The 19595-nt window shown below is 41.1% G+C and overlaps 1 protein-coding gene and 1 long non-coding RNA gene across 4 annotated transcripts in view; both read right to left on the minus strand.

Annotated features, from left to right (window-relative positions):
- ABTB2 (ankyrin repeat and BTB domain containing 2) overlaps positions 1–4362 on the minus strand; it is a 122546-nt gene extending 118184 nt beyond the window's left edge. Inside the window, exon 1 of the mRNA XM_005511043.3 lies at positions 3268–4362. Within this exon, the coding sequence (XP_005511100.2) occupies positions 3268–4132 (865 nt within the window). The 5' untranslated portion in view covers positions 4133–4362. The remainder of the gene's footprint in view (positions 1–3267) is intronic.
- An 8172-nt stretch (positions 4363–12534) lies between these two features.
- LOC102083504 (uncharacterized) lies at positions 12535–19592 on the minus strand. 3 transcript variants are annotated; one of them, XR_002424403.2, is made up of 4 exons: positions 19447–19554; positions 18640–18786; positions 17602–17724; positions 12535–16413 (listed from the first exon to the last, which is right to left on the minus strand). It is a non-coding gene; the product is annotated as an uncharacterized LOC102083504 (long non-coding RNA). The 3 variants fall into 3 exon arrangements; XR_272426.3 differs by lacking the exon at positions 18640–18786 and having other exon boundaries at positions 17602–17689; positions 19447–19592; XR_002424401.2 differs by lacking the exon at positions 18640–18786 and having other exon boundaries at positions 19447–19580.
- Positions 19593–19595: the final 3 nt, after the last annotated feature.

Genomic DNA, 19595 nt, shown 5'->3' on the forward strand with positions numbered 1-19595 from the left:
GGCTCCCAACAAGCATTTTAAATTAATAGACTCTTACTCCACATTAGCATGTCGCAAAATCCCTGTGGAACTACCAGATGCATTCTCTACTTCAGCTGTATCAAACTAACACATATATCTCCATCTAATTACAAAATAGAAAATAAAACTTATATTCCAATTTACATGACTGCTTTATTTTTTCCAATTTCTAGCTGCTATGTAGCTCAGTAGCTGCTTAGGTTTGATTTTATTCCCAGCGTTATTTTTGCAACATCCCATGTAGGCTCTGTCTGGAAAGCCTTAAGCTCACAGCCACGAGCTCCGGTGCCATTCCTGCTCCTGAGCTCCAAGAATGAAGTCAGACCTCCCACCAACAGCAGCAAAACTCTCCTAGAAGCAGTGAACAGTTGATTCAAGAACAGCTTCACAGAAAGGGCAAATAAATAGATAAGCCACAGATGATTATTTATTTTTAAAAAAATACTATTAAAATTCCCCTTCAGCATTCGCAGGGTTTTAAATTTCACCCTTCGCACACCAGGTGTTGATTAACACACATTGGTTACAATGCAGCATATTAAGCTTTCAGCCTCTAAAACCTTCAGAACAGTGACCGGACTGTGGTCTTTGATGGGAGATTATATCGCTGAAGAAACGCAGCTCTAAACCCCAGCCCCTTGAGAACTTACAAAGATTTATGTCTTTACTTACTGTTTCTCAGACTCCAAAGCAGCACGCTATCCTGATCTAACAAGGAAAATCATATTCAATAGATCATAATGCCAGAAAGGTCCATTATGATAATCCGGCGCAATCTTCTGCATGGGACGCTGCCACGGATCTCAGCCAGAGATTGCGATGCTTGACTGGAGTTGGAACTCAACCTCTAAGTGCTTTTTATCTCCAGCATCAAACCCAGCGCTCTAAAAGCACACTCAAATATACACCAAGTTCCCAGCTTATGATTACTCCATTAAAACATCCCCACTGGAAAAGAAACAAAAATGACACTAAAGGAAGACTTTCTGATCCTCATACTGAAATAAATTCAGTTATTTTAGTGCTAGATCCGTCTCAGATTAAATGAATGTAAAAGACAAGATCATTTGAAAGCACTGTGGGGAATGATGTGAATACTACTAATTTACAATTCCTACGGGGAGAAAGAATAAAGAAGTTATTTCAAGCTTTTTGCATCCCTATAAAACCATTTGTGGTCTTACAACTGCAAGAAAAGCCATTTAGAAGATTCACTGACTTGTGTCAGGGTAAAGCACTAGTGACAGACTGTCACAGGAAATCACAGGATACCTTCATGTGCGGGTTTATTCAATTTTCAGACTTAAAAAATGCATTCAATTATTGACGGAATTGATCTGAAAGACAAGAACAACAAAAGAGGAAACAGAAGCCAATCCCTGTGTGGCCGGTGGCTGCTCGGTATTGGGCTACACAAGCGTTATCGTAACTGACCATTTGGTGCTTTGAATATTTATAAGCATTTCCCTGCACAGTCGCTAGTGTTGCCCCATTGAACACCAGCTTCCATTCATCCATTGCAATTTTTCCACGGGGATTTCTTTTAAGGCAAAAAACGCTCCGCAAGGGACCGATTCTTCCTCCCCATTTCACACACAGAACCCGGGTAGCAGAAGCGCTGAAATGCACATTTTACTTTGCAGAACCACAATATTTTACTCCAGTTTCCCCAAATAATGAACAAGAGAGGGAACCGAAGCCTCTTTTCGGACCTGGTGACAAACACCCTCATGGTACACAAAGAATTATGGCAAGCGGACAGAGGACAAAACATCCCCATCCCTTTACAGTCTTACATCTAAGTATCTCATAATTTAAAGAGTAGATGTCTATGTTTGACAGCTCTTGTACCAGTGCCAAGAGAACATCCCAAAGGGCTCTTAACATTTATTTCATATACATTGAGCAACATTGTCAGTGGACAGAGGGCAGGAAGAGTGCACAAGAGAGGTTTTGTGAGCACTTTAATAGCAGCCAGCCTTGTACGTTGTCATCTGAACCCAGCTGACTCAACGGGGACATCTACACACATCTACCAGCGACCTGAATAACCACTTCATCGCTTTGCTGTGGGATGACTACAGGAAATCAATGTACCCCAGGAGCAGAAGTTGAGTCAGCCCTTCTCTGACAAAGTGGTTTGCTACTAATGTTCACCTAAGGTGTATTTTTTCCCCAAAGAAAATCCCCTCATTTACTCGTCTCCCATTACATTATCTTTTGAAGAGGTTCAAGCCACTTAGTTTTATAGAATTAAATCCAAAAGGTACCACATGTGGAATATCTGACCGTAACAAGGCCAGCAAAAGTTATGAAGTTGTGTGCGGTACACAGAACAGTTTTCCAAATTGAATGTTTCTTTAAGTTTTCCATGGAAAAATATGGTACTCCTCAGTGTGACCAGTGCAAAATAAACAGGGCAGCTTCTTAACACAACTGTCATGACTTAAGCCTTTCAAATTGCTCCTCAGCCTCAGAGGAAGACGCCAACATTCCTCTATCTGCTTATTTGCTTAACTGTTCAAAAAGTCTGCTTTCTAAACAAATTACAGAGGTAAGCACCTTAATGCTATGTTATTCTCATCACTGAGGCACCATCCTACATGCTCGCTCTGGCAAGCCGAGCACAAGCTCTTTTAGTTTATTGCATGAGAGTAATTACAACACAGGTTTCTGCTAAACCAGAAGGAAGTCCAAGTAGCATGTAGTTATGTGTTTTTGCTCAGAAACTGACTTTACTACTGCAAAGAAAAAAAAAAAGACATTAAAAACTGTTGTTTTCCCTCTCCAGGCTGCACATGGGAATAGCATCTTTAAGAGGAAGCTGCAAGATACTTACTATAATTGAAATTTTGCTTAAAAACAATAGTGGTATTTTCTGAAGAGCAGCTTGTAAAGCATGTTTCGCCCTATGGTTACAGAGACACGTTTACGCACCAGTTATAGTAAAAACGCTTAGAACAGCAGCTGGTAGAAAGTCAGGGGACATTTGCGAGGACGACGGGGTTTGGTTTCCCACAGCCTCCGCACTTTTATGAACTGGCACATCTTAAGGATAACGCGGGATCCTCCTCTCCTGGTAAAACCATCAGGTCTGCGTTACGCACATACAAACCACAACCAAGATGCAATTCAGATGAAGAGCAAAAGCAAAAAGAAAAAAAAAAACCAAGTCTATAGAAATCAATGGATTTACTGTAATGCTTGCCGGTACAAAGCTTAGAAATGGTAAAAGCTGGATCTTACCATTCGCATTTTTCCCACAGATGAGATGCTCATAAGGCTGCAACACTCCCCAAAGTTCAGCATCGTTGTTGATTACCATCTCCAGGATTTCAGCCGAGATCTCCCCTCCTCCACCATCCGGGCTCTGGCTTGCCAAAACCCGAGCCTTAATCTCTTCTACAAGGTTCTCCATACACGCGGTTAAAGAGATGGCCGCGTATTCATGGATCCTAACCGAGATCCTCGTGTCCACCATCCACCTGAAAAACCTCCCCACCGAAAAGGTGAGGCCGCACCGCGCCGATTTCCCTTTCCTCAGCCCGTCCCCGGCGCTCATGCTGTACAGAGACAGAGCCTTGACGGTGGCCAAGACGCAGCTTTCCGACAAGGACCAGCTCTGGATGAGCTTGACCGCGCTCTGCACCTCGAAGCGGGTGCACTTGGAGTGCATCACGCTGAGGCGCTGGGCTTCCCTGGACACCCTGATCAGCGCCCGTCTCAGCAGCTGCGAGAGCCGCCGGACGGCTTCCTGAGAAAAGCTCCTGCCCTTGCCATCTCCCTTCCCTTTTCGGAGGATTTTTGCGATGTCTTCATCAGTCCAAGGGTATTCCTCTAGATCCGGCAGCTTAGGGCACTTCGAAAAGATATCGGCGACCTCGGGGTCTTCTGGGAGAACAGTGTTGACGGTGTCCCAGCTGTTGTTCCTACTGTTCATGGAGCCCGAGTAGCACCACCAGTTGCCTCTGTGCTGGGAAGAGGTGAAGGCTTGGGAGTTGGACTTGGACGAAGAGAGACTGAGGGACCTGCAGGAATCCCCTGCCCCATAACCAGAGTCCAAAGTTAAATCCTCCAGGGTCTTCAGAGTAGAGCTGTATATCCCAGCCATAGGAAAAGACGGGCGAAGCCAAGCGCGGAACAGAGCACGAAAGGTGAGGCTGGCGCGGATCCTGCGCCTACCGAGCGGCCGCCGCCTGCCCCGCCCGCGGCGCGGGAGGTTCCGCAGCCCAGCGGGAAGGAGCGCTCCCCGCACGCCGGCTCCGCCGAGGAGCGGCTACCTCCATCCCGCGGGGCGGCTGCGCTCGGCCATCTTCTGCCTCGGGAGGGACGGGCGGCGGCGGCTGCCCGGGCAGGTCGTGCGGAGCGGGGCGGGGCGGGCTCGGTGCGATCGGCCGGGCCGGGACACTCGGCGGTGGCTCCGACTCAACTTCTCCGCCGCGGCTCCGCCGGGCCCGACCCCGCAGCGCCGCATGCAAATGATGTGCGGGGAGAAGCACCAATCAGCGGCGCCGACGGGGGGCGTCTCCGCCAGTGAAATGCGAGCTGGGGCGGGGAATATGCAAATCGAGCGGGGTAGGCGGGGCGAGGGGCGGCAAGGACCGCGGCGGAGCTCCGCCGGTTCGCGGCACCGGGCGGGCGCTTCGCTGCCGCCGGCCTGCCCGGATCTCCGCGGCGGCTCCTCGGGGCGAGGGGTCGCGCACGGCCGGCCCCGCGGGGATCAGCGCCTGAATGGAGGATTGTGCGGGCGGGCGCGAAGCCGGCGTGCCGGCTGCTGAAAGGAGCCTTTGTGCGGCAGTTTACACAGCCCTGACCTTGAACCGTGAGCTGGGTACGAAGCGGAGGTGTCTGGTTTGTTTCTCCGCTCCCTCCCGCACCCCCCGCCGCGATCGTCCTGCCCGGGGTGCGCGGGACGAGGGCGCCTCCTATCGGCTGCACCGCGGCAAAGCGCCGGGGACCGGCGCGGGGGGGCAGGAGAAACCTCAGTGCCCCGCACTAAGCAATTCAGCTTTTACCTGCAGTTTTCACATCTTTCTGCAAGGTATAAACCATCCCCAAAGTTCACAAGTCCGCTACTATTATTTTATACATATATATATATACACACACACACACTTATATATAATATATATATATATTATATATATATATATATTATATATATATATATATATATAAAATATATATATATATATATAATATTTAGGGCCACCCAAGTATCAAAGCATCCGGGCAGACACGTTTTCTCAGGCCTTGGAGCCCAAAAATCACATTTGCAGTAGGTGACAAGGATCGGACACAGAAAGCGAAGGTGGCCAAGAGTCCATGTTAACGCTCAGCTTTGTTTCACTTCTCTGTACAGGAAACCGCAGTGGCTACAAATATCTGGAGGGGTTTAAAAGACACGTAGACGAGGTTCTGATGGACGTGGTTTGGTGCCAGAGTTGCGCTATGGTTGGACTCTATGACCCTGAGGGCCTCTTCCAACCTAAATTATTCCAGGATCTGTAATTCAGCATCTTTCCAGCACTGATTTTTTCGACAGCTTTCTTATTTACAAACGCAGCATTTCACTTCTGCTCTTGCAGACACATAGAAGCTCATTTTGCTCTAAGATGATGTTTGATATTTAAGACACTGGGCTGACAGCAATGACACCCACTTGACAAAGCAACAACCAACATGTCAAATGCTTTGACACTTGTTTTTTTTTTAAAAAAAGTGCATTTACAACTCAAAAGGTAAATATTTTGCAGTCACACTCATGGAGCAACAATCTCTTCTCAGCATGTGATAGTTTCCCTTAATAACTACTTGCAATAGAGGAAGTAAAAGGGTTGTGTTTGTGTACAACCTGATGTAGAGCGCAGTGCTTTCCTACAAGGGCTGGAGCCAATGAAGACTTTGAGTAGTGTGGCTACTGACCACCTAATTGCACAGATGGCAACTCACTGTTTCACTGGTTTTTCTCTTAGCCAGGATACAGGAGATTTCCTACCTCGAAAGCCTTATGGAACCTCATTTTCTATTTTTGTACTGTGTTATGCTCACTGCTTAGCATCAAAGAAAAATATATCAGAACCACTACTAGATATTAAATACTTGAAAATATATATTTTACTTATCTCTTCTGCTCACAGCATCAAGCATCTTCACTTTATACTAAACGACTGAACAGTGTGTATTAACTTCCTACTAGCTGACCCTCAAAACCACCTTTTTTTAACATTACATCTTCTTTTATCTTTCTTAGATCCAAGCCTGACTATAACTCAGCTGCTCCCCATGAAAGCATGAACACGAAGCACGAGTTGTCTAATAAAACCAGACATAGTCCTAAGTCATTCCAACTTATTTGCAGATCAGAACACCTCAGCACCTCATTTGTGCTCCTCTGTCATTTCAGAAGTGGGTATTTTTACTGCACAATTCTAATACCTCAGTTGTTATGTCACAGATCAAAGCCAACTCTGCTATTCCATCATATTTCTCAGGGTCGAGGACTATTTTTAAGTTTCAAGCCCAGCAAAGACACACAGCTGATAGTACATGTGGTAAATAGGTACCTGAATGTAAGACAAGCCTTAAGTCTCATGCATTCAACCTATATACTTCCCTTTTAAATATGATCTTTTCACTCTTAATTTGTATTTAATCCTATTTATTAGGAACCAGGGACTACTGTAGACCTCTGAACCATGACTTTTGGTGAACATGTGGTGTCCGTCCCTCATGTCCCCACATCTCTCCTCAAAACAAGGGTGCTATGTTTTAGTTCCTTGTCCAGATCTCTAAGATCACACACAGAAACATCTTTTTTCCCCACTTGTGTCTTCACACTGAACTCTGTCCAAATGGGAAACAATAAGACCAAGCTCAATCACCTTTTTCTTATTAAAAACCCGTTGTGCTTTGTTTTGTGATGCCCCTAAAATTCATCCTGTTCTGTCTGCCTCTCAGGATTAAATTCCAATCACAAAAACCAGCATAAATTGCCACTGAGAGTCGCTACATAGTTGGCCCAGGGGAACTTGACGTTGTGAAAAATTTGGCTGTGCAACTACTGTGTTTCTACAAATCATTTCTATTCTTTCCCTTTATCACACTTCTCCAATCCTCCCGCACAGTTTGTTATTCCTACCATTCCAAGTAATTTAACAACACAAAAATCATCTGGCTCAACAGCAGCGGCTGCTTTCTCACTTCCCTCATGCTGTTTGCTCCCTGCGAGGAGTTACATTACATTCCATTTTTAGAACCTCACGTGTAATATTTCCCGATACAATAACTCTTTGCCCAATAGATCCTTCTCTGCCTCCACTGCAAAATTAGCACCAGCTGCCCCCAAAAGCAAACAGATCACAGACCAGAAGGGCACAAAAAGGACATTCCTGCCCGAGGATTCAAACCTCAAGCTCCAAGACATCCACCAACTAAAAACAGAACTGGGGTGTGAGGAAGAGGACCAGGCAAGGAAAGGATCTCTACCAGCACTTCTTGATTACACACGTGTCACTGGCAGAATAAGTTCATCACGTGCTCTGTGCTCCTCAATGTTAATTTACTGCCCATATCACAGCACTAGAAATAGCCCAATTTCTAACGGATTTCCAAGCATAGCTAAAAGAAGCACAAAGAGTGGAAGGAAATAGTCAAATTGTTTGCTTTCTTTGAAAAGTTCACTTTCAGCCCAGGTGCATATGTTTGCAGCAAAACCTACAGACTATATTATGTAAAGTATATTTAGAGAAAGCAATTGCTACACTGGACTAACACAAAACTTCCAACCCAAACAATCAAGATTACAAGTCATACATCAAAACATCAACAAGAACAGCTTCACATTCCTTGATGTATAAAGCACAATAAGTATTGGACTCTTTTTACATATGTTTCAACTGGAGCAATTAGTGATTACAAAGTATTTTCATACAATAGAAGACAACATTTCATAGACAAGTTTTCTCCTCATCATTTCCCCCTAAAATTAAAGTGTTACAAAAGTAGAGGGTATCAGAAGACTTTCAGGAATGTAGGCAAAACAGATAAAGGAAAACCAATAATAAGTCAAAATACAGCACTTTAGAAGCCCTATTTTCCTTCATGTAAAGAGTGCAGATCCAAGTGTTATTCTAACTCCGATACACTGCAGTCTTTGGCAGAGTCTTAAAACTGTCATTTTAAAGTCAATTAGAATGAAAAAGCATCAGTACTATCTGACAGACAAACAGCAACCAGAGAAATAGAAAATCCTTCCAAAAGGTTATCAATTGATTTATCTTTTTCAAGGAAATACAGCAAAGCAAAAGTAAAGCCCCCTCGATTTGTACAATACAAACTCTATTTGTATCAAAGACTCCAAATTCATACTTTTAAAAGTTATTGATAGCTGTTACTTGTTCAAATCGCAAAGTTCAGTACATTCCTAGAAAACAACATTCATATATATATATATATATATTGAGCTGTATAATCAGACCTTACCTTTAGGTCCCATATGAGATTCACTCACTTGAAGTAGACTCAAGCTGTTCCACCGGGAGAAAAACATGCAAATAAATAAAAACACCCAAAAAGCATCCAGAGCAGAGCAAGAGGTGTCGGGCCGGGGCAGCCCCCCCGCACTTCATCAGAGCACCTGCCGGAGGAGCCCTTTCCAAACCTCATGGGCTGCACCTGCGCTGCCACTGTCCACCAGTCACCACCAGACATTTCCTTCTCAAGCTCCTGTCTCTGTTTTGCCCCAGTGCTAATTCTGTTTGCTAATTCTGCTGTGAAAAGGTGGCATTTTTCCTTAATTTAACGATGTTTTATCGGCAGCATTCAGAACTATGTTTTTTAGTAAACTGTAGCTCCGTTAGCAGTTCCTACCCAACACCTGCAAAATCATTCTGAGCCCGTAGACCAGAAGGTGTGGGGGGAAAGCAGAGATGAACTGTGACTAGAACAGGTGAATCATATCAAGTTTAAACCCAATGCAAAATGAAAAGTTTACTGCAGTTAATAGAATACATTTGCAACATGGATTAATAGATAATGTGCATACATGTGTTTTCTACACTACAGCAAAAGGCCTCGATTATTGTCTAACTTGAGTTTGGTAACTTTAACAACTTACTAAATACTTACTCACTGCTTACCTCACCAGCTACTGAGTATTAAGGGAGGTACCAGCTGGATCTTCTCAGTGAACAGAGGGGTTTTCTTCCCAGTATGTGATAAATCAGCTGCTTCTCCCATTCGTTTTGTGCAGAATGACCTTTTCGAAGGTTACACCACTTACACTTCACAATGTGTTAATTGCTAATTCATCAGTGAATTTGCTTGATGGCACTCATTATAATTTAAAAAGAGAACACAGAATCTTATGAATGTAAAATTTTGGGCCAAGCCTTTGTTCTTTCAAATCTTCAGAAATAATACTATCCCTTGTGTAAACTTTACAGGTAGTTAGAACTCACTGAAATCTTCTACAGAGAATACACTGAAAAAATCGTTAGGCTTGTTGCTAATAAGTGGCAATCTTCCCTTCTCCCTGTCTTGGTTTTATCTGTGGTTTAGCACAGGCTAAAACTACACTTTGCTTTTAACAATTCCACAAAGTGCTCCTGCCCAACAAATCCTGCCCATTTTCTAAATGGTGCCAGTTAGTCTAATAAATGTTACCCGTCCTCACAAAACTCGCCTCACTGATGCCCTTAGACTGTCAGCTAAAACAGAATTTTATTAAATAACAAACAAAACAAAACCAAAACGCTCTTCATTTTTCTCCAATAAGGTTGCTTAGCATAGGAAACCAGCAGAGGTCAGCTTTACTATTATTTATCATGACAGGTAAGATACTACTCAAACTTATCACTGGGGAGAAATAAGGGATCATGCCTGTTATGACTAATAAGGACCGCTAAGCAAGACCATTTAAAAACTTTAATCTGTGATGATTTTACACAACAACCTTATTCTGACACACATTTTCAGCATCAGAAACATTTAGAATCTATCAACAAAAAATATTATTTCTACTCTCAGAAGCTGCCTTTTGTAGGAGATATAATTAGAGAGATAAGGAACTGTTGTGTATTGATAAGGATCACGGCTGAAAACATTGTGGCGAAACTAGTTCATCCAGCCACAGGAGATGACACATTCAGTATGGGGGGAACTGCGATTTACTTGTCGACGACAAGCTAACAAGCCGCAGATCAGGCTGGCTGGCCGATACTGGAGGTGGGGGATGAGCTGGAGGGCACATAGCTCCATCTTCTGGCATGCCCAGCTTGGCAAACAAAGGGGAAAAGCTGAGACCCTTCAATGTGGCCCGGGACTTGTCAGGACTTGTCGTCGTTTTGCAATCACCCCTTTCCTCCCCCGGACTTTTCTCTACTTGGAGAGCTACAAAGAAGCTCACCTAAAACAGCACTGATAGGGAATCCACCACCCCGAGGACCCTCAGCCCACCAGACCCCAGCATCCTCATCATGGGACACCAGAGGCCATGCATCATCGTACAAGTCCTGTCACCCATGCTGTGGCACCATAAGAGTAGATGGATCCCTCATCCTTTTCTTTCTTTCTTTCTTTCTGCTCTTTCCTTATCTCAATTTTTCTATATCCCTGTTTCTTTGTCTCTCTTTCCATGATATATTACTATGTCTCTCTTTTATACCTTAATTTTCTTTCCCCCTCTACCACTCTCTTTCTCTCTTTTCCTTTTGAACATGTAAGTATAACATCATCTTAAGCTCTGCTGTTGGATTCTTGTTAAGTTTCATGTTATAGCTACTAATGGTTGCCAATACATTGCTTGTAGAAGGACTCTGGCTGTTAATGTATTGATAAGTTCTGTGATACCATAAAATACTTTTGCCAAGCCACTATTCACTGTAACTAGTATTCCAACATGTACTTTTAGTAAAACTCATAATTGAATTGGACCCCTGGAGTGATCGTCGTTCACTTCGCATAACCACGCAGAATTAACCCAGAGTTAACTCACACGTGGTCTCATCTGTTGAGTCAGGGCGCATGTTGTGTTCAGAGTTAACTCGTCCCTCATCCATCTGTTGGGATGGGACGGGACAGGAACGTGGAGTGAAATCTCTGTGCACACATACAATGAATTCCTGAGATGAACAGAAAAGTAGTTTGCTGCTGCTATATAGACACCTTCACTGTTTTGGGCTGTACTGTGCTTCTCCAGAAGTCATCCAAAGCAACTATTACAGCTACAAACTGGGCAGCCTCACCTTTATCCTTGAGAAGGGGATGGAACAAAAAACCCTAGAAACCATTTGCAAATACATTAAGGACAAATAAAAAAAAAAAATGAAAGGGAAATGATGCCTGACTTACTTGACAGCCTCCTATGTTGAAATCACTGGTAGGATGGATGAAGGAAGAGCAGAGGATACTGTTGGTCTTCGCTCCAACAAGGCTTTCGACACTTATTACCGTAACATCCACATCTCCAGCTGATGAATTTTGGCCTAGAAAAGCGGGCAGGGAGGTAGACTGAAAGCTCGGCTTAAAGGGTTGTGATCAGCATCACAAAGTTGGACTGGAAGCCAGCTGGCCAAGTTTTCAGGTGACAAAAATACGGGAAGAACATGGTGCTGCCATTCAGAGGGTCCTTACCGGGTCAAACAGGAATCTCCTGAAGTTCAACAAAGGGAAGCACCAAGTCCTGTATCTGGGGAGGAATAACCCCATGTATCAGTACATATAGTATTGAAGACCCTTCCTACACTTGTTCCACCTGGAATTGGATCAAATAAAGTGGATAGAAGGGTATTTGTTAAATTACATGACACTATTAGTGGAAAACTTACTGAGACATCTTTTCCCACCACTTTTCTTCTCATCTCAGTTCTTCCTGTTCATTAACATTTTAGAGTGCCTGCTTTTAATTATGCAGGGATGAAACAATTAGAACATTCATGGAGTCATTAGGCATCACCAAAATAGCTGCAAAGAATGATGCTGTTCATCAGAATTTAACAGCTGTGAATTTATAACATCCAGGTATAAAGTTACAGCAAGAAAACCTTCTCTAGTCACCCAGATATCCAGCTCTGGTACAATACCCGGTCTGACCAGTCTATACGTGATTTGCCACCAGTGTGAAATAATTCATTGGAGGCACTTGCAATAATCTCAGTTGTCTGGTCATGGGGTCACACGTCATGTTTTCACCGCTATATCACATATATGTGGAAACCTGTTACAGTCCCATGCGCCAGAGTACTCACATATTTGGATTAACTTCATATCAAAATTACAGTTATTACTAAGGCCATTCACTGGCTGCAATGTTAACCTGTCTCATGAGGCACTTGATGGAGTAAATTACACGTATGGATTACAACGGATGTGTGTCACACTTCCTGGCACGTGTGTACTGAGATAACGTTTGTGTCCTCAACTCTCTTGTATTAGCCCGTAATACACTGTTGACAATAACATTATCGAGTCAGTCACTATGATCACAGAGCCGATGGAAAGAATAGCTGGACATTTATAGTTAAATGTTTTATTTTTTCTAAGCCTTAACAATCAGGGAACTGTCAGGAAGCCAGATAAAGTATCTCTAACAAAGTGACGCCTCAGAGAGTATCAGCCCATGCTGACAATAGTGTTTATGCACCATGGCAAACAATGCTGAAAATAATTCAAGACAAATGATAGAGGAAATGCAAGGGCAAAGCTCAAGACTTAAAAATGTCTTCTACCTTGTCTGGAATCACTTATTTATTGTGTTACTGATATACATTGGTCTAGCAACAGCTTCCCAGCTGATACCACGTCTCATTCCACAAGGTTCTTACAAGCCCTTGTAAGGGCTACTACTGCATCAATATCACATAACGCTATTTTAGTAAATAAATGAGTGATTACCCAAAGTTAGGTTGAAATGTTAATAAAATCATATCTAAAATGCATAAAGCATATGTGAAAAGTGCTCTTTAACTCACCTAGCATGACCATTACTATTGGTATTTTTATGAAAAACAAAATGGGAAAATCAGCTTTGTAACACCAAGTAGGCCACTGAAACATTGAAGTTTGAGATACAGGTAAAATTTTTGTTTCTCTCTCAAAAATTCTGAAACACAGCTTCAAAGAGATCTTTTTACTCTATGTAACACCACAGCAGCATAGTAACTGTTGTTCTAGTGCTCATCAGCATATTATATTGCTCATATTAAACATTTTAAGGAATGTTCTCCAATGAAAAGATTGAATCTCACTATGTCAGAGCAGCAATTTCTAGGTTGACACGGCCCAAGTGAGTGTACTAGTTCATGAAAACTTGCAGAGTTTACATGATGGTCAAAAAGTACCTTACACAACGCATTGTTCATACCTTTGCCGTGTGTTTGTTCCCAGTTCTTACGTGAATTAACAGTATTTTATGATCTCACTATTCTCATTAAGATGCTTAACGCATATACCACTGTACTTTTGCTACAGCAGAAGAACGTACCTACTTGTAACCTAAATAGTAAAATAACATGAAAAACAGTAAGGAAGCAATCATATAATAATGTTCCAAAACTCATTGTCAGATCATGCACATGTAGTGTTAATTAGCTCTATTGGCTCAAGAACCACCTGGTTAAATGTGTAGTCTTAATCAATATAACACCATCCACCTTCTTATACACCAAATTCCAGTTATGACCCAGGGCTGCTCATCATCATATAACCCAGGACTATTTTTTCCAACAAGGACAGTGACACTGGCCAATTTGTTATTGCTACAGGATGAAACTTATGATATAAGCAATGAGTAGATAATTACCAGCTCCCTTTTCTTTTACATGCATCATTGGGAAGCCATACCTGTGACATATCACCTGTAATGAAAGTATCACATATAATACTCTGTGAGCAGCACATCTCAGTAAGTGGTCCTGAAAAAAAATACATATATAGATATATATATGTGTGTGTATATATATATATATATATATAAGAATAGTCTGTATGATTCAGTAAAAGAGGGGCTGGCACCAGGATTGTAAAGTACGGGATCCATCAGCGCTCAGTAAAATGATGATTCAAGAATGGTGGGTGGATGACATAGGGTAAGTCATTAGAATGGGGTCACAACAAAAAACTCCTCGTTCAAGTGCATTAAAGTATGGAGGGATGGACCAAGTTCTATCACCAATCCATAGGAGAACACTTGGCAGTTTATTTTCTAGTATAATGGAGCCTTTTGTGAATTGGATATATTGGTTATGATCCCTATGACTGGTAAGCAGGAAAGGGAACAAAACCAGCAACATGGAAGAAGATGGTGAAAAGCCTCTGGAATCTGCCAAGCAGGCAGAAAACTAATATACCTCAGCCTTCCATATCTTGAAACATATCTTGTGTATTTCTCTTAAAATCAGGAATATGTATGGATAACAATACCAAAGAGAAGAAGTATTAGCACACTGTTAAAATAAATATGACAACCAGAGGACTACTGAAAAATAGACCAGAAGTATTGAAAAAAATATAAGGTAGCATATTCAGTGAACAATGTGTATTTCTCTTAAAATTGTATTGATCCACATTATGGATCAAGACCCAACTGTGCTGTTCAAACACAGAAAAAACACTGCTCTTAACCCAACAAAAATAGGAAATGTGCACAAACAAAGCTGGATAGGAATGCTGATAGATCACTGCAGATCTGGTTAGAAGGTTTTAGCTGGTTTGTAAGTTATGGTCTGTAGTTCATTTTTATTCCTGCAGTGGATTAGGAAACCTCTTGTAAATATTTTGTAAATGATCAGCCAATGTGCAGGGGAGAATTTGTATTTAGGAAGAAATGTATCAATATAGTTAACCTGGTAACTTTGTATCAATCTCCGGAAAGAAAACCAAACCAAACAAACAATTTGTTCGGGTTCCCAGGTCAGTTTTACCACTTCTAGGTGGTATATCAACAATGATATATCAGCTGATATATCAACAATAACTATTAGCTGTCTCCAAACTTTTATATAGCACGCACACATTTAAGAACATAGCTGCCCATAAACAGGGAGAATTTTAGGATGTCTAAAACTAATCCCAAAGTTTAACCAAATGCTGTAAAGAGTACTGTAGTTACGGAATTATTGTGCTTTCTTTAGTAGATTAGATGCTTCCATAACTTCAATTTACCTATTTGATGCAAAAACTTGGAAAACCTGAGAAAAATGAGGCCAATTGGAATTTTTTGTAGTCCTTTTTATCTTAATTTTGACAATATGTATGAGATGATATATAGACTTTTTACTGGGATTTCAGCCTTAGATGCCTCCTATTATGATCTAAAATATATTGAGAATGACAGCTACATAAAGTGGGAAAAACAGGCTAAAATACACCTCAATAAAAACAGATTTTCAAAGGTACTGAGAACCTACAAGTCCTATCAATTCAAACGATGCTAATTAGTGTGCTAGTGCAGTAGGATTAATTATTCCCTTGGTTCTATTTGCGACCGTCTCAAGGGACAATCCTCAATCTTAAGTCTATTGCTGTTATTCCTCTTAAACAGGGCGACTAAAGAGACAGCCACAGTTCTTCTTCTATAATAAAACAGATATTTAAAACTGCATTTATTTCACAATTCATTGCAATTACCTTAAAAAATATGTGTTACGTTCAGCATCTATTATTCAGCTAGTTTAAAGACAATAAAAATTAATCAGTGATGAGCTAGCTTCCAGTAAATATTTTAAGTGCATTTGTATATTCAGGAAAAAAAAAATAACAGATAAAACATATTGAACTACATGTGGATTATAAGCATGCTAAACTTGGAAAGTATTATTATCTCAACCTCTGCACTGGGGATTTACAACAATAACCTCCGGGTGATCCCATGGGGAACTGACCCATCAAGTCAGCACACGAGATTATTATATACGTAAATTCTTACCGATAGCCTAGTACACAAATATCACATGGACCTATTATGATTGTCACATGCATTGTAATAGTCTTTGATGTATCTCCGCTTGCAGAGCATCAAATTTTTCACAACTTAAATAGAAAAAGATCAATCCAGCTTTTCTTCAGGTACCTAAAGATTATTTGGATGCCTAACTTAAATCTCGCAGGTTTAACAGTTTTGACTCAGTGACTAGATCATGTATGGAGAATTTCTAGCTACTTGGTGACGTTTTCTTTTTCATACTGTACAAACGCAACGTATCTTCTTCTTTGTCCTTCCTTGTTTCCCAATGGCCACATTTGCCGTGGTCGCAGTGAATCCATCTCATTTGTTGCTGCTCCACTGGCTGGTTTGGTTGTTTTTTTCCCCCCATAAGCTTCCTGTGGTCACACTGGTGTCTCTTCCACTCATAACTGTGACACTATATTCAGAGGAAAATTCAGAAATCACCGCTGTAAAGAACAATAGGTGATTAGCTGACACATTTTAGCATTGGTATTGTACCAAAACTAACTGAAAGTTGAGATATGAGCCATGGCTACATTCATCATTAGTGTTGTTATTCACCTTGCGTCTTAAATGTCAATCATGCACTCAAAATGCCACTAATTAGGATTTTCCTTTCAAAATGGAATGCTCAGATGGTCAAGCAGCATTGATATTGTTAGGCATATACGCAATTTCTTTTGTTCCCTTCACATTCTGTAGACCTCTAATGAAGCATTTATCCCATACACCTTCCCACTTGCAGCATGGAATGCTACACTTTAACCTGAAATATCACACCACTATTTTTCAGCGCAGCATCAGAGTGTCCTTTCTTCTGCTTACGGCTCATAGAACATATATAGTGGGCAAACAAATTCTGCTTATACATCCAAGTTTTTACAGGTTCTGTTTAGTTCATTTTATCAGCACATTAATGAATTGCATGAATAATCTGTCAGTCCAGAGCCATACTGATGCATTTAGCTATAGACATATATACAAAATTTTCGAACGTGTGTATCTAATTTTAACTGGTGATGAAATAATGGCCTGATATTCCCAGTCCTGCTGGGCAACCAACATTTTTAATTGCCTTTATGTTTCTGAAAATTAAATTGGTGAGAAAATCCAGTTCATGAGGATTCTCTTTTTTATACAGAATTAGAACGTATAAAATGACATCTGTTGTATCAAGGCATCTCTTGGATCAAGCACCTATACTTATATATGCAAACATCCAGTGAGCCAATTAAGCACCTGACTAATTTAAAACACATGTGACTAAGTCATACTGGATGGATGACCCATTTAAAAGCTTAAGAGCTTTATTTTAACAACAGAAAACAATATTGCTGTGTCAAGCTTTCAATCTTATGCAGAATGAAGTGTCAATGGGCAAAATCACATTTCAAAATACAGGTTTTATTATATGCTATTAGCTAAATGCTTCAGACAATGCTGTTAATAATACGGAGAACAAAGGCAGATAAACATCAATAACCTCTAACTTGAAAGAAAATAAAATAAAAGCAAATGCGTTAACAAAATAAAATTGTATTTATATGCAAAATCATTTTAATAATGTTGTTTCTAGGAATAAAAATACAAAACGGAGATATCCAGAATTCTAAAGACAAGTTTGAATAACTTACCACCTGAAAAGTGCTGCGCTTCTTATTCTTTTATTCTTCTTCTTCTTCCAGTTATCTCAAGAAGTCTATTGCCAGTGTCTTTCTAGCACTAAATGTGAAACACAACGACTTGATGATGGAGAACTGTTTATGCAAATTAATACGTTATTGCAAAGCATGAATACAGACAAATGAAATTCTCTCCTTAGTAAAAATACTGCAAAATATCCTTTATTCTGGCACCGGTGTATCCGTTGACATTTACTAACCAAATACGCTATTAAAGTGTGAAGACATGTCTGCCCCAGAATCATCAAAGTCTTTATCGTTTATGTAGAACAGAAGAAGAGGAAAAGTATGTTGTTTGAAACATATAAACCATTATTATTATCTTAACACGCTTTTCTACCTCTGAGGTTAGTAGTTTTTCCTAGGGGTTTAAATTAAGACCATTCCCAAACAACTACAGCAGAAAGTTTCCAACACCCAAAAAAAGAGGTTTCCTATCTGCATTTTCCTGATTTTCTTCTACAAATGTTTTCTCTCTGCTACGTATCTCGGTATCTGCGTGTGAAACTGATCTCACGATTTGCGTTTAAACTCACTTTAAATACCAAAAAAACCCCCACCAAAATACAAATGCTAAGCGTTACGACTTTGATTTTCCCAAAATCTGAATTAAGGGTGAAGTGTAGTTTGGATTATGCCTCAGAAAGACAAGCAGCAACATAGAACCCGCCTCCCCAGGTGAATATGATTAATTCCGAGCTGTTTGAAGCTTGTTTACTCAATGCAAATATAACAGGAGGCTCACGCAGGCAAATAAGATGCCACAGGAATCAAATATCAAAATAGAAGGGGAATGTAACTAAATAAAGAAAGCTATCCATGGTAAGGTTCCTGTGGAATTTCTTCACTGAAAAGATACAGGATTAAGGCAAGATGAGAGAAAAAAATTGCATTTGTTTCACACTTAGCTTTGCATCTGACCTTTGTTATTGAACACAGTTGCTAAAGTGCGAGCAGAAAAGCCAAAGTGCAAACATTTTGGAAAAATACCTGCCCTTGATGTTGCCACCTGCTCGCTCCTGGAATCTGTTTTGCACAGGTTCTTACCCAATATTTAATCTCCTCTTCTTTTTCTAGGCACAGATGTATATATACACATATGTCCTTCCCTTTAGCATTACAGTCATAAGAAGAAGCCTTTATAGGAAATGAAAGCGAAGCAGCTTTTGCAAGTTACTCTTACTTTGAAACAGACTTGTGACATGTTTACCTACACGCGTTTGTTGACAAAAAGTGCTAAACTTTAAATGAAAAGCAAACAATAACTCTTCATGAAAATGTCCACATTTCCCCCATTTTGCTGGTTAAACAAACTGAAATATCCATTACTTGATTTTGGAAGAACATGTGTATGCACCCCTAATATTAAGTCCATAGGACTTGTCAATCAGTGTTTTCTTATGAAAAGACCGGTTTTTTATGAAATAGTCACCTTGAAAAATAACCCAGCGTGTTTTCTTATTAATTCCGAAGTGGGTTTTTCAAGGTTACAAGCTCAGGCCTCCAAAGAAATGTTGTTTACAACTGGGTGCATATGAATTATGACCAACATTAACGCATCACCCGTGCCTCATTTGAGGTACAGATAGGAGAATAACCATTTAACGATACACTTGGACACCTCGATTCTGCAAGCGAGACATTTTTTCCTGCTGAACCAAACCCTCCCTCCGAAACTCCCTCAATAATTGCAGTTTTCACAGGTCCCTCATCCTGTAATTTCCGACGCCACTGGAGAAATTCCCCCCGATCAGCAGCTTTAGGAAGCACCGACACCTCGAAATTGAAAAGGCATACCGAAAATAGAGTTGTTTACACAGCTCCATAGGGTTAATTACAGACATTTGGACTCGAACAAGGACAGCCTCCAGCCGCACTCTCGCCCGCCGCCGCCCCCCTCAGGCTGCAGGAACGGCTGCACCAGCACCCCCCCTCAAAACGCCTGA

This window comes from Columba livia, chromosome 5, assembly GCF_036013475.1.
Source record: "Columba livia isolate bColLiv1 breed racing homer chromosome 5, bColLiv1.pat.W.v2, whole genome shotgun sequence".
In the NCBI taxonomy this organism is placed as follows: domain Eukaryota; kingdom Metazoa; phylum Chordata; class Aves; order Columbiformes; family Columbidae; genus Columba; species Columba livia.